Source organism: Carcharhinus amblyrhynchos, chromosome 10 (assembly GCF_965287045.1).
Source record: "Carcharhinus amblyrhynchos chromosome 10, sCarAmb.v2.hapA, whole genome shotgun sequence".
Taxonomy (NCBI): Eukaryota; Metazoa; Chordata; class Chondrichthyes; order Carcharhiniformes; family Carcharhinidae; genus Carcharhinus; species Carcharhinus amblyrhynchos.
In genome coordinates this window covers 78,289,314-78,305,711 of record NC_137333.1, presented here as the reverse complement: position 1 = coordinate 78,305,711, position 16,398 = coordinate 78,289,314, and the positions used below count along the sequence as shown (strand labels likewise).

Sequence of the window (16,398 nt, the reverse complement as noted above, 5' to 3'; positions counted from 1 at the left end):
TATATTATTAACATGATGACAACAAATATTTGGAAGATGATTGGCAAATTGCATTAGAACATATGAGTACTTTCACAGTACTGTTTAACTTTTAAAGTTTATTTATTAGTGACACAAGTAGGCTTACATTGACACGACAATGAAGTTACTGTGAAAATCCCCAAGTCGCCACACTCTGGCGCCTGTTTGGGTACACTGAGGGAGAATTTAGCATGGCCAATGCACCTAACCAGCATGTCTTTGGATCGTGGAGCACCCGGAGGAAACCCATGCAGACACGGGGAGAATGTGCAAATTCCACATAGACAGTGACCCAAGCTGGGAATGAACCCGGGTCTCTGACGCTTTGAGGCAGCAGTGCTAACCACTGTGCCACCTTGCTACATGTATTGTGCACTGATACATAATAATGTGACAAAATTCAAATTTACTAAAATAAACAGGCAAACGTTTTATTTGATTTTTGAAAAACCTCATTATTATAGCAGGAGATAAGAAGGAAAGGCCTGAGAAAGAACAGTGCTAGATTTTCCATTTTTTCAAAGAAATTCTGTGAAATGGTGGCAGAGGTTAGCACCAAGGACCCGGGTTCAATTCTGGCCTACAGTGACTGTCTGTGTGGAGTTTGCACATTCTCCTCGTGTCTGTGTGGGTTTCCTCCGGGTGCCCCTTAGCGTCAAAAGAGGTGTAGGTTAGATGGGTTGGCCGTGGTAAATGTGTGGGGTGATCAGGATAGGGTGGAAGAGAGGGCCTGGGTAAGATACTCTGTCAGAGAGTCAGTGCAGACTTGATGGGCCAAATGGCCTCTTCTGCAGATTCTATGAAATTCCCTTAAACTGACTTCAAAATTTGTTGAGAAGATATTGGATTTATGGTTTGTGACATTCAGAGCACGTTGGCAAAAAAAATAAAATGAACTGAACCGAATATTATTCCATTGTAATCATCTGGATGGAAAAACAGGACCAAATTCTGCTTCAAAAAGCAAACAAAAAGGAACAGTCGGGAACTCAGTTTCATTTCTGGCTGATCCTGATGACAGTTGTTAGGACACAAGCCATGACTTGTGTTGTCAGGATTTTGCTAGTCATGTACCTTGCCAGACCTTTGTTACACATATACATCTTTTTTACAGGGTTACTGGCTACACTCTGATCGTCGCATTGCCTCCTCTCAGAACGATTGGGCGGCATTTTCTGCTCCCTGATTACCACGCCGAGTGTTTTGCAGGGGCAGAGGCAACCTGCCATTAGCTGGCGAGGGGATCTTCCAGTCCTGCCACTGTCAATAGGGTTTCCAGTTGTTTGCGTCCTCCGCTGCCAGGGAACCCGTGATGGGAGGGTCACCAGCAGCAGAACTGGAAGATCCCACCAGCAGGAATGCTCAGAACTTCCTGCCAGTGGAAACAGCCAGAAAATCCCGCCTTTTATTTCAACTGCCTTCATTGCATTCAAATTCCTTTTTAAATATCCCATATTTGGTGTCCCTCTTTTGGGGCAGGAGAACATACCTACCCACCTCCAGGCGGAGGGCAGCCAACTAAACGTGCTAAAAGCGTATTAAAGTCAATTGTCAAAGGCGACTAACGTTTTCCAGTTTAAAACTTGGAGAGTGGGTGCCTCCTCTCTTGGGCCCTCAGTGGATCTGAGCCACGACAGATCAGCCATGATCTTATTGAATGGCGGGGCAGGCTCGAAGGGCTAGATGGCCTACTCCTGCTCCTATTTCTTATGTTCTTATGTTCTTTTACTGAGCTAAAATGGCAGCCTGGTGCTTCAGTGCTGGGGGCCTTCTATAACTTAATTCTAATCTTGCTGTGATTACGTTCCTAATACTGTACTAGTATTGCAGAATTGCTAGGGTGGGGGCTGGTGTTGTGGTGCAGTGGGTAGTGTCCCTGCCTCTGCTCCAGAAGCTCTGGGCTCGAATCCCACCTCCAGGACTTGATGGTCAAGGGAGGTGCGTTCGTAATGCGGTCAAATAGGTGAATGCGTCAAACACATCAATGGTTGGCGACAAAGCAGGAGAGATGTCTGGTCAGCCATGCTCAACGTGGAGTGATGGCCTTGAAGCTATTAGGCCCGGGCAAAAAGACGAGTGACCTGTTCCGGGAATTACTAGCTACTGAAACAAACAAAAATCTCCTTGTTGCACCACTAGGTGTGGGAAGAAAATTCGAATTGCAGAATTGGGAATAGTCTGAATTTCATGCAGATGTGAGAAGTATTCTCTGCAGTCCCAGCACAAGTTAGTTAAAGGCTAACGGGTCACTCACCTGTTAACAAGTGGAACACTCAAGGCCCAACCAGCAGCAAAATCTGGATATTTAAAAACCACCGGATCTTCGGCAAAAGCATAATGGTGAATAATAGTAGATTGTTCATCATACAGTGCCTTCCCTAAAAACCACTCCTGCAACAAATATATTACAGATGGCTTAAAATAAAAGTAGCATATTGTTCCAATGAATGTTTTAGATATGAAAGTAACCCCCTGAATAAAGCACTTGGCTGAACAATGCATTATTGGTCATTATCACTATTTTATAAATTGCAGGGATTAATTAGAAATGATATTACCATATTTGGTAGTTTTACGCTCATTCTATCAAACAGTTTTCAGGTGAAAAGATTTGTAAAACAAAACAAAGTCAAACTACAGCAAATCAGCATTGTGGGAAATTAAAATTATAGAAGCGGCAATTTGGTGAGGTTAAATATATAAAAAATAAATTTATGCGATTTTCCCAAAACAAATAAGTGAGGCAAGGGAAATGTGTGATAAATGTGGTTCAGTTACATGTGCACTGGTTTCTTACATCAAATGCAACTTGTTAAATTTAAACCAGCATTGTGCAAAACTCCGAGTGGCTCTGATTCACTAGAATACCTTTGTTTTGTCGTATCTACCAATAACCTCCAACAGCTTTGGAACTTGTATCCTTGTTTGTTCTTCACAAAAGAAAATCCAGGATTTCTTGCTGTAAGTACTTGATAGGCTAACAAGAAATAAGAGCAGCATTAACGTCAGATTGCTTCCCTGCTGCTGAAACTAAATTAGATATCATAGCATCTTACAGTGCAGAAGGAGGCCATTTGCCCATCGAGTCTGCACTGACCACAATCCCACCCAGTCCCTATCCCCGTAACCCATGTATTAACCCTGCGAGACGTCTGACACGAAGGTGCTGTGAGGCAGCAGTGCTAACTTGTGTGCCAATGTGCTGCTTATATCATTGGACTTGTCTCTCATTACGTTCCAATGTTTTCTGATTCAGCTAAATCCTGATCAACAAATCACTTCATCCAGTTAATAAAGCCAATTTTTTTATTCTCCAGAATTAACTGGCCACCTAAATATTCACCAGAAGACAGATTGGCCCATTTATTTCTGCAGTCATAGTGAACAATTAGTTTTAAACTATTTATTGTGCCTAGAGTTGCCCACAGACTTTCATGCTGTAATCAGTGAGCCCAAACATCACACTTCTCTCTGGAGAGAACCTATGTGAAACAGGGTAAACAACAACAAGTCCCTTCATCTAACAGAGTGAAGAGTCCTCACTGGGGTATACAGGCTGCAAAGTATTGTCACATACTACAGGTGGCACCTTGAGCACAAATTGGCATTAACGCTACACAAGCATTGTGCGTGGCCGACGCAGGTTGACAGTTCTGGGGAGGTTGTTAGTGTAGGTGCCGTGGCGTTAATCAGTGTGTAACACTGATGTTATTCTAGTGATACCATTTTCAGCCCTAATGCTGCAGCTAATGTCTCCATTTAGATCTTGCACTGCTGAACATGCTGTTCAACAGCAAGCACTATTTAAACAAACAAAAAACAAACCTGCCATCTGGTCACAGACTCCCTACAGTGCAGGAGGTTCAATTCAGCCCATTGAGCCTGCACCGACAATTTCACCCAGGCCCAATCCCCATAGCCCCATGCATTTACTCTGGCTCGTCCCTCTGGCACTAAAGGGAAATTGAGCATGGCCAATCTACCTAACCCGCATATCTTTGAACTGCAGGAGGAAACTGCAGCACCCAGAGGAAACCCATGTAGACATGAGGAGGACATAAAAACTCCACACAGAAATCTGAGGCTGGAATTGAACCCAGGTCGCTGGCACTGTGAGGCAGTGCCAACCACTATGTGAATTGATTTCCACTGGCAGCTGCTGCATTTGTAGAAATGTTTGAAGTTTTGTGCAAGCTCTTAAAATAGCTGAAGGCTGCAGAGAGCATGTGGTGTGGCATGTAGTGAAGGCATTTGTTCTCACTTTGAGATCTCTGCTCAGACCACTGCTCACTCCAATCAGAATACAAGAAAATATGAAATAGGAGTTAGAATTGGCCATTTGGCCAATTGGGCCTTCTCTGCCAATCAACAAGATCGTGACTGATCTTCCACCTCAATTCCACCATCCTGCACCAGTTCTTAGTTCAGTATTTATAATCTATATTCATGAGTTAGATGAGGGGCCTGATTAATGCATCCATCCCTATATCCCTTAATTCCCTTTGTAACCAAAAACCTATTGACCTGAAAAACTAATGACTGAGCATCCACAGATAGAGAATTCCAAAGATTCATTACCCTCAGTGAAAAACATTCTCCTCATCACAGTCCCAAATTGCTGACTCCTGATCTGAGTCAGTGACTCCATTTGTAGATGCCCAGCTCAGGAAAACACTTTCTCAGCATCTACTCTATAAAGCCCCTTCAGAATTTTATATGTTTTAATGACATCACCTCATTCCTCTAACCTAGAGGGAATATAGACCCCAAATCTACTCAATTTCTCCTCATAGTCAACCCCCTCATCCCATTACCCAATCAAGTGAATCTTTGTTGCAAGTATGTTCTTTCTGCGGTAAGGAGCGCAAAACTGCACAGTCTCACCAATGCCCTGTACAGTTGTACTGAGACTTTCTTATTTTTATCCTCCACTCCCTTTATGACAAAAGCTAATTTGGAATTTCATGGAGTCAGGATGATCGGCGAGCCCTTTAATAATGGAGGATGGGTCCTGATTCCAGGATTCCTAACCCCATTCCTGGACTCTTTGATTTTCAGGAATGTCTCTAAAAAATGAGGGCTGATTTGTCATGACGTGCCATAGCTTGACATAGGTGACATGAGGGACGATGGGAGATGGATAGGGACATGACATGGATTTGGTATGGGTACTGTGTTGGTGGTATATGGGGCAATGGTTGGGGGAGGCGGGTCTTTGTGTTTTAATTTTAACTAGGACCCAATCCCACGATACCTAGATGGACCTTTTAAACATTCTGCCTCAATACTGGGCAGTTAAGCTGCCTCCTACCTCTTTTCAGAGTTGGGAGGCTCAAGTCCATCCGCATCCTCACTTGTCCCCTGACACGCCAACTGGCCTCTTTCTGTGCTTGATTCTATGACACCTTCCAACACTCTCCCCTGAGGCAGGTAGGTGGGTCAAGTCAGGAATGTCCTTCACTCCCCTGTCACGCTCGGTAATTTTCCTTTCAAATTGTTCGCTGTACTTGCATGTTAACATTCTATGATTCATGCATGCGGACACCCAGGCACCCCTGAATGCAAACATCCAGTCTCTTACCATCCAACAAATATTCAGCTTCTTTATTCTTAAACTTAATGTGGATAACTTCACAATTCGCCACATTGTATTCCATTTGCCATGTTTTGCTCACTCACACACCACAGCAGAGTGGTGGGCAGCACGGTGGCACAGTGGTTAGCACTGCTGCCTCACTGTGCCATGGACCCGGGTTCAATTCCGGCCTTGGGTCACTGCCTGTGTGGAGTTTTCATGTTCTCTCCGCGACTGCGTGGGTTTCCTCTGGATGTTCCGGTTTCCTCCCACACTCCAAAGATGTGTAGGTTAGGTTGATTGGCCATGCTAAATTGAGCCTAGTGTCAGGGGGATTAGCAAGGTAAATATGTGGGGTTAGGGGAAAAGGGCCTGGTGGGAATCTGGTCTGTGCAAATTCAATGGGCTGAACTGCTTCCCTCTGCACTGTAGGGATTCTATGATATAATTCCATGATATCCCTTTGTAACCTCCTTGCATCCTCCTCACTACTTTTTCAACCAAACTTTGAACTATCAGCAAACTTGTGTGCATTAAGCAGTCCCCTGGTCTAACTCATGGATATAGATTGTAAACAGCTGTGGTAAGAACTGATCCTTGCGGTACCCCACCAGTTACAGCCCAGCAACCCAAAAACATCTCACTTATTTGTTCACCAATCCATTTATCAATCTGCAAAGTTACCTAACCAGACAATAATTAAACCTGAAGTCACCTTAAGTTTTCTGTAGTTAAGCCAACTAGGCATTTCGCCCTCAAAAGGATAGGTCATCTTAAGCCACAACAATGTATCATGGTAATACATAATAGTAGATTTTGTGGTTTAGCTTTCAAACAAAACACATATAACCACAGGAGATCTCTGGATAATATCAAACAGTGTATCCGTACGCACTTCCTGCTCTTCACTCTTCCAGTTGATCGACTCTAATTTTGTCCTCGTAAAAGGCAGATCTAAGACTATAAGATACAGGAGCAGAATTAGGCCATTCGGCCCATCGAGTCAAATCATAGAACCTCTACAATGCAGAAAGAGGCCATTCAGCCCATTGAGTCTGCACTGACTATAATCCCACCCAGACCTGTTACCCTGTTAATCCCCTGACACTAGGGTCAATTCAGCATGGCCAATTCCCCCAACCTGCACATCTTTGGAGCATGGGAGGAAACCAGAACACCTGGAGTTAGATGAGGGGGGAATGTGCAAACTCTGCAAAGACAATGACCCAAGCCGGGAATCCCTGACACTGTGAGGCAGCAGTGCTAACCACTGTGCCACTGCGCTGACAAGTCTGTTCCACCATTCAGTCATTGCTGATATGGTTTGCATCCCCATTCTCCTGCTTTCTACCTGTAACCCTTGATCCCCTTAATCATCAAGAACCTATCTATTTCTGTCTTAATAAGCTGGCCTCCACAGCCCTCTGTGGCAATGAGTTCCATAAATTCACCACCCTCTGGCTGAAGAAATTTTTCCTCATCTCAGCTTTAAAGGAGCTTCTCTTCACTCTGAGGTTGTGCCTCAAGTTCTAGTCTCTTCCACTAGTGGGAAACATCTTCTTCATGTCCACTCTATCTAGGCCTCTCAGTTTCAATTAGATCTCCCCTTATCCTTCCAAACTCCATCGAGTATGAACCCAGGCTCCTCAACCGCTCCTGATATGAAAAATTCTTCATTCCTGGGATCATTCTTTTGAACCCCCCTCTGGACCCTTTCCAAGGCCAGCACATCCTTCCTTAGGTATGGGGCCCAAAACTGCTCACAATACTCCAAATGGGGTCTGACCAGAGCCTTATACAGACTCAGAAGTACATCCCTGCTCTTGTATTCTAGCCCTCTAGAAATGAATGAATTGAATTTGACTTCCTAACTGCCAGCTGAACCTGTATGTTAACCTTAAGAGAGTCCTGAACCAGGACTCCCAAATCCCTTTGTGCTTCAGATTTCCGAAGCCTTTCCCCATTTAGAAAATCGTCTCGCCTCTATTCTTCCTACCAAAGTGCATAGCCTCACACTTCTCCATGTTGTATTCCACCAGCCACTTTTTTGCCCATTCTCCCAACCTATCCTAGTCATTCTGCAGCCTCCCCACTTCCTCATCACTACTTGTCCCTCTACATATCTTTGTGTCATCCACAAATTTAGCAACCATGTCCTCAGTTCCATCTAATGAAAAGTTGTGGTCCTAACACTGACCCCTATGGAACACCACTAGTCACTGGTTGCCATCCTGGAAAGAACCCCCTTATCCCTACCCTCTGTCTTCTGTTTGTCAGCCAATCTTCTATCCACGCCAGTTCCTTGCCTCTAACACACTGGCTCTGAGCTTATTTAGCAGCCTCCTGTAAGACACTTTGTCAAAGGCTTTCCACTGATTCTCCTTTGTCTAATTTCTTCATTACTTCCCCAAAGAATTCGAACAGGTTTGTCAGCCACGCCCTCCCTTTGATGAAGTCGTGCTGACTCAGCCCTTTTGTATCATGCATTTCCAAGTACTCCACAATTTCATCCTTAATAATGGACTCCAAGGTCTTACCCACCACCGAGATCAGGCTAACTACCTATAATTTCCCATCTTCTCAAACAGGGAAATCAAACAGAATCAGGTAGGTGGTGGGAGAAGACAGCAATGCTTCATTGGCTGCTTGCCTCTGGCAGGCGGGCACGCACATTGCTGACGTTCTCAGTGTTGGCAGCAGCAACCCTCCCAACCCTTCCGCCACCATTTTACAACACCTCCCACTTCACTGCCCATCTCCAGAGGGCTGTTAAAGTACAAACCCCTCAGTTCAAACAACCCTCCTGAAAGTTTGCACATTGCAACACTCTCATTCCATTCACTTTCCACATTCAGGGGAAAAAATAAGTCATTAAATTTATGAAAGGGATAATTAAATGCTGAAATCTTCAATTGTCATGTCAATCCTAATTACTTTTCCCATTATCATCGATTTTATAATCTGTTAAAGCAAGAAAGATGACTTTGTGACTAGCTTCTGAGCCATCAGTAAATCATTCCATCCACTTCTGGATTACTACTTAAAATAATTTGGAAAATAATTGGCCCAGTGTCAACAATTTCTAGTTAATGTATTCAGTGATTTCCATCAGATTTTCGTCCTCTCATCTTCTTCCACCCAACTGGGAAATGGGACCAGAAATGTAGGATCCAGGAGAAGTGTCACATTATTTCTTTATCTTCCTGCCTCTATCATAAGTTGCCACCACCCCCAGAATTACACTTAATTAAAAAAAAGTGAAAAGCATCCTCTGCTGAGAATGACATTGTAATTAAACAATCACAATGTTGCCCCAAGCACCTTGCCTGTAAAAAGCCAGGTTGTGCTTGGTCATCAGCAGATAGTGCTTTTCAATGAACTTGGCAGTGACTGAGAAAAACAGCCAGGAACCTGGGTAGGTTGCTCAGTGATGTATTGCAGGAACAAATGTACATGTCTCAGCAGTGAGCCAAAACAGCAGCACATAAAAGTGAGAGGTAAGGTGGCACTTTTTCCTTAATTCTGTACTGGGCTGTGGGCATTGCCCAACCCTAATTTCCATTGAACAGAGTGGCTTACTCAGCCAATTTTCTTTATTTATTCACAATCAGGCTTACATTCACACTGCAATGAAGTTATTGTGAAAATCCCCTTTCAGAGGGCAGTTAAGAGTCGACCACTTTACCCTGAGTCCAGATCACATGTACCCAGGTAGGGATGGCTATTTCCTTCCCTAAAGGACTTTAGTGAACCAGATGGGTTTTTGAGACAAATAATGATGGTTTCATGGTCAGAATTCAGCCCATCGGGTCTACACCAACCACAATCCCACCCAGGCTCTATCCCCTTAACCTCACATATTTACCCTGCTGATCCCCTGACACTAGGGGTAATTTAGCATGGCCAATGCACCTAACCCATACATCTTTGGAATGTGGAAGGAAGTTGGAGCACCCGGAGGAAACCCACACAGACACGGGGAGAATGTGCAAATTCCACACAGTCAGTGACCTGATGTCAGGAATCAAACCAGGTCCTTGATGCTGTGTGGCAGCAGTGCTAACCACTGTGTCACCAACTTCAAGCAAAAGCGCTGAGTGACGATCTATCTCAGCCTCCTTTGGTGGTCCCCAGCATCATAGATGCTATTCTTCAACCAATTGAATTCACTTCATGTGAGATCAAAAAACAGTTGAAGGTACTGGGTGCTGCAAACGCTATGGTCCCTGATAGGATTCTGGCAGTATATTGAAGACTGGTGTTCCAGAGCTATCTGGGCCTCTAACCGAGCTGTTCCAACTTGACTAGGATCTATCCTGCAATGTGGAAGATTGTCCAGTTATATCCAGTCCACAAAAGTCGCCCAATTACCACCCCAGTCTACCCTCGATCATCAGCAAAGTGATGGAGGGTGCCATAGAACCAAAGAATGTTTATAGCACAGAAAAAGGCCAGTTGGTGCGTCTGAGCCAGTCAAAATATGAGCCACCCAGCCCTATGCCACTTCCTGGCATTTGGTCTGCAGCCCTGTAGCTAACAGCACTTGAGGCACACATCCAGGCATCTTCCTGCTTCTGCTACCCTTACAGACAGTCCGTTTCAGACCCCTATGGGTGAAAAAGCTTTTCTTCTCTTCCCCTCCAAACCTGCTGTCACTGTAAATCCAGGTCCCCAAGTCATTGCCTTCTCTGTTAAATATGCCCTTTCCACCCACTCTAACCCTGGATCCTCATAATTTTTACATAGACATACACCAAAACCTTGCTGCTGTTCATGGAGGTGGGATTATTTGGTTCTGCCAATGATGCACCCCCGCTGCAAGTTTCCCAGCGACGAGGGGTATGCTCAATGGGAAACCCCGTGGGACAACAGAGTGACTGTAAGATCCCAGTGCCAGCGAGCGGCACGCAGTCTCCCACAGCCAAGAAACACTGTGAGAGGGAGAAAAATCCCACCCATAGAGTTTTACAGCACAGAAAGGGGCCCTTTGGTCACTCACTCCCTCCGCTCCCACACACTCTCTTGGCTCACACTCACCCCCTCCCCTCACACACTCACCCCCTTTGCTCCCTCACTCACCCGCTCCCCTCCCACACTCACCCCCTCCCCTCCCACACTCACCTGCTCCCCTCCCACATTCACCCGCTCCCTTCCCACGCTCACCCGCTCCCCTCCCACACTCACCCGCTCCCCTCCCATGCTCACCCCCTTTGCTCCCTCACTCACCCGCTCCCCTCCCACACTCACCCGCTCCCCTCCCTCGCTCACTCGCTCCCCTCCCACACTCACCCGCTCCCCTCCCACACTCACCCGCTCCCCTCCCTCGCTCACCCGCTCCCCTCCCACACTCACCCGCTCCCCTCCCTCGCTCACCCGCTCCCCTCCCTCGCTCACCCGCTCCCCTCCCACGCTCACCCGCTCCCCTCCCACGCTCACCCGCTCCCCTCCCACGCTCACCCGCTCCCCTCCCACGCTCACCCCCTCCGCTCCCACGCTCACCCCCTGCGCTCCTACGCTCACCCCCTCTGCTCCCACACTCACCCCTGCGTTCCCACACTCACCCGCTCCCCTCCCACACTCACCCGCTCCCCTCCCACACTCACCCGCTCCCCTCCCTCGCTCACCCGCTCCCCTCCCACGCTCACCCGCTCCCCTCCCACGCTCACCCCCTCCCCTCCCACGCTCACCCCCTCCGCTCCTACGCTCACCCCCTCTGCTCCCACACTCACCCCTGCGTTCCCACACTCACCCGCTCCCCTCCCACACTCACCCGCTCCCCTCCCACACTCACCCGCTCCCTTCCCACACTCACCCGCTCCCTTCCCACACTCACCCGCTCCCCTCCCTCGCTTACCCGCTCCCCTCCCACGCTCACCCGCTCCCCTCCCACGCTCACCCGCTCCCCTCCCACGCTCACCCCCTCCGCTCCCACGCTCACCCCTGCGTTCCCACACTCACCCCCTCCGCTCGCACACTCACCCCCTCCGCTCGCACACTCACCCCCTCCGCTCGCACACTCACCCCCTCCGCTCGCACACTCACCCCCTCCGCTCGCACACTCACCCCCTCTGTTCCCAGTTTGAGTTTGAGGATAAGGCGTAAACCTTTTAGAACTGAGGTGGGGAGGAATTTCTTCACCCGGAGGGTGGTGAATGGGTGGAATTCACTATCACAGAAAGTCGTTGTGTGATTTTGAAAAGTAATTAGTTATAGCTCTTGGGGCTAAAGAGATCAAGGGATATTGGGGGGGAAGGTGGGATAAGGACATTGAATTTGATGATCAGCCATCATCATAACGAATGGACAGTAGGCTGGTAAGGCCAAACAACCTTCTTCAGTTTTTTGAGTTTCTATGTATGTTTCTATCTGTAGAGCTGTATTACAGAACAATATTGACTGCCCTATCAGGACTAAATTTATTTTTAATCACAATAAAGTTAAACTTCCAAATGAATCTACGATTGTATTGAGTCCTCCCCATTAAAAAGCTATTAAAATACAATAACAAGATCATTTTATCCATCATTGGTTGTGGTATATTTTATACAAATAGATCCTGTAGGTAACATTGGCCTCCCTGTGGAACACTGAGTTACTGGTTTAGTTAGCTTCTAATGAAGATTTCATATAGCTAGCTGTCTGCTCGATTCCCAAGTAGTCAGATAGAAATATAACCAGAACAAAAGGTTGCTGTGTGTTTTACAAAACTTATTTGACTATATTGTTACTGTGCTGCTCACAGCTCACTGCAGACAGTCAAGAATTCTCAATGAGAAGAATTTCTGTCCACAGTATGTGATATATTAAAAAGTATGAGGAAAAGAAAACAGCATCAGGACAAAGGGTGGACTGGGCCTTTGTGTAACTGAGAGTTCTATATACAGATATATGAGTGGAACAAGGAAGAAAGCAAGTGAATTAGAAAAGCGAATTCAGTGTATGAAAACTGGTTACAAATTGTGAATGACAGGGAGATAAATATTCCACGTTACAAGGTTTTTAGAATGGATTGGGAAATTGGAAAAGGGATAGAAGAATTGAAGCAGACACACCACTGAAAGAGGTCAAAGTCACAAACTTCTCCTCTGACTGTGACTATGGTGACCACGACCAATCGGGCTGCCCATTGAATTAAAATTAATCCTGCAGTGGGGGTTTGCCATCGGCAGGACTGGAAAATCCCACCGGCAAGAATGACTGGAAAATTTCTTCTGATATTGGTGAGGGTGTAAATGTATGCAGTGAACAGCAGCTGGATGCTTCCAGAATAGACGGATTATGATATCAATCCACTCAATATGCCTTCTCTTAACTTTGTATAGCCTCGTAGTTTACAAATTTTGAGCTTACCATTTAATTGCTACCTAATTTTGTCTAGCTGTTGTTTTGAATCAATAGGTGTTTGGTGCCTTCTACAATTGTTCAATGTTGTTCACATCTAGAAGCAGAGATGTCTTAGCTTCTGAGAAGTTATACTGTTTTCAAGGCTGGTGCTGACAAATTAGGGATATTTTATCAAAACCAGCTTTATTCATAACACAGTTTAAATATAACACAAATTAAAATAGCTTAAATTTTAACATTTGAAAAATAGGTTTTTTTTCAATAAAAGAAACAACTCTAACTTCTAACTTATCACTATTTCAGTTCCAAATAAGCAACATCTCTCTTCGACTGAAATGTCATTTTAAATACAGTTAGCAAACCCAAGCATACCAGATGTAGCAAAAACAGAAAACGCTGAAAAATCTCAGCAGGTCTGACAATGTCTATGGGGAGAGAATAGAATCAACATTTTGAGTTTAGATGACCCTTCAACAGAGCTATAAATCGGTTAACAACTTTGAAGCTTTCAGAGAGGTTCTGCCTTTCAGACAGAACTGTCAAAGTTTCTCTTGTTAACTTCTGTCTTTAAACAACCCCAGCCAGAAACTGAACAGAAAACTGTTTCTCTTTCTGCTACATACATAACTCATCCCATTAATCACATTATCACATGACTATTTACATCTAAGTCCAAAAATCCCTGGGGGGGGAACCTTTTCATCGATAAACAAAAACCCATTAGCTCTCTCCTAAGTAAACACTATACGATTAAAATAGATAACTGTCCTGCTTTCCCAGCATCTGATCTGTATTCCTACCAGACATATCAACTGCCTATAGAGAAAAACTGTATTTTAAAACAGTCCCCTCAAACATAAGATATATCAATAGCACAGTTTCATCACCATGCTTACACGAACTGTAGCTTGAAAATCAGAAGAGTGTATGGGATGAGGGAGAGGTGGGATGTAAAAGGTAGATTATTCTCTATAGTTTCAATCCCAACAATGATCAGCACAATCTTCTCTACTGGGCTCAGGCCATGCAGATGAACTCAGTCCTCTCTGATAACTCCTGTTGCGTTCAGTTGAGAGTCACTTTGTCCTACAGACTGGGTGCTTCAGTGTAGCAAACCACCCACCTGAAGATCAATCAGGGGTGGGTAACAAATGCTGGCCTTGCCAGTGACACTCACTTCCCATTACAGAACAGGAACAAACCTTCACAGTTATCTGTTCCCACAGCTTTCTGTGTGGGTGTCTCAGAGGGTCTCCTTTGGATACAGGGCATTTTCCCCACTTTTTGTTTACTTGTTTGCCAAGGCCTTCTGAGCAGTGTGTAAAAATCCTGGGCTCCCATGTTGTGCTGTTATTCAAAGCTGTACAGATCACATTCATTCCCTGTATAAATGCCAACACCTGGTTCAGCCTCAATGCGTATCTGCTTTAAGGAATATAAGCAAGTCTTAATTGATGCTGGACTCCTGCCTCGGTATCCAACCAATGAATAGAATATAAGAACATAAGAAATAGGAGCAGGAGTAGGCCATCTAGCCCTTCGAGCCTGCCCCGCCATTCAATAAGATCATGGCTGATTTGATAGTGGATCAGTTCCACTTACCCGCCTGTTCCCCATAACCTTTAATTCCCTTATTGGTCAAAAATCTATCTACCTGTGACTTAAACACATTTAATGAGGTAGTCTCCACTGCTTCAATGGGCAGAGAATTCCAAAGATTCACTCCCTTCTGGGAGAAGAAGCTCCTCCTCAACTCTGCTCTAAATTGACTCTCCTTTATTCTGAGACTGTGCCTTCTAGTTCTTGTTTCCTTTCTAAGTGGAAACAATCTCTTTACTTGTACCCTGTCGAGCCCCTTCATTATCTTATATGTCTCTATAAGATCCCCCCTCAGCCTTCTAAACTCCAACGAGTACAGGCCCAGCCTACTCAATCTCTCCTCATAAGCTAACCCCCTCATCTCCGGAATCAACCTGGTGAATCTTCTCTGCACTCCCTCCAAAGCCAATATATCCTTTCACAAATAAGGGGATCAAAATTGCACACAGTACTCTAGTTGCAGCCTCACCAGTACCTTGTACAATTGCAGGAAGACCTCCCTGCTTTGGAGGATGGGACTGAGTGTAGGGTAACAAAGTTTGCTGATGACACAAAGATGAGTGGGAAAGCAAATTGCGTGGAGGACGTGGAAAGTCTGCAGAGAGATTTGGATAGGCTAAGTGGGTGGGTGAGGATCTGGCAGATGGAGTATAATGTTGGCAAGTGTGACATTATCCACTTTAGAAGGAATAATAGTAAAATGGGCTATTATTTAAATGGTGAAAAATTACAACATGCTACTGTGCAGAGGGACCTGGGGGCTCTTGTGCATGAATCACAAAAACCCAGTCTGCAGGTGCAGCAGGTGATCAAGAAGGAAAATGGAATGGTGGCCTTTATCGCGAGAGGGATGTATATGGTAAACAGTTGAGGCCCCAGCACCGATCCCTGTGGCATGCCACTAGTCACCAACTGCCAACCAGAAAAACACCCATTTATTCCAACTCTCTGCTTCCTGTTAGATAGCCAATCCTCAATCCACACTAACACTTTACCCCCAACTCCGTGTACCTTAATCTTCTGCAGCAACCTTTTGTGAGGCACCTTATTGAACGCCTTCTGGAAATCTAAAAACACCACATCCACTGGTTCCCCTCTGTCAACTGCACTCGTTACATCTTCATAAAAATCCAGTAAATTTGTCAGATGTGACTTTTACTTCATGAATCCATGCTGCCTCTGCTTGACTGAAGCATTCTTTTCCAGGTGTCCTGCTATTTCTTACTTAATGATAGATTCCAGCATTTTCTCAACTACGGATGTTAAGCTAACCAGCCTGTAGTTACCCGCCTTTTGTCTACCTCCTTTTTTAAACAGTGGCATTACATTAGCTGTTTTCCAATCAGCCAGCACCTCTCCAGAGTCCAGTGATTTTTGATAAATTTCAACTAACGCATCTGCTATTACTTCTGCCGTTTCTTTTAGTACATTCCATTCCATCTGGACCTGGGGATTTGTCAACCTTTAGTCCCATTAGCCTACCAAGTACTACCTCTTTAGTAATAGTAATCATTTTAAGGTCCTCACCCCCTACAGTCCCACGACCATCAACTTTCTGTAAGCTATTTGTGTCCTCTACCATGAAGGCCGACACAAAAAGCTTGTTTAAGGTGTCGGCCATTTCCTCGTTTCCCATTATTAAGTTCCCCTTCTCATCTTCTAGGGGTCCAACGTTTACTTTAGCCACTCTTTTCCTTTTTATATATTTGTAAAATCTTTTACTATCAGTTTTTATATTTTGTGCTAATTTAGTTTCATAATCTATCTTTCCTTTCTTTGTCGCATTCTTAGTAGTTCTTTGTTGTTTTTTAAAGCTTTCTCAATCTTCTAGTTCCCCACTAGTTTTGGCCACTCTGTAC

General features: G+C 45.1%; 1 protein-coding gene across 1 annotated transcript in view; it reads right to left on the bottom strand.

Moving 5' to 3' along the window:
* b3glcta (beta 3-glucosyltransferase a) overlaps positions 1 to 16,398 on the bottom strand; it is a 144,973-nt gene that overhangs the window by 60,290 nt on the left and 68,285 nt on the right. The window contains exons 6-7 of the mRNA XM_080197936.1: positions 2,890 to 2,998; positions 2,276 to 2,412 (exon numbers count right to left, since the gene is read on the bottom strand). Coding sequence (XP_080054062.1) covers positions 2,276 to 2,412; positions 2,890 to 2,998 — 246 coding nt within the window. The remainder of the gene's footprint in view (positions 1 to 2,275; positions 2,413 to 2,889; positions 2,999 to 16,398) is intronic.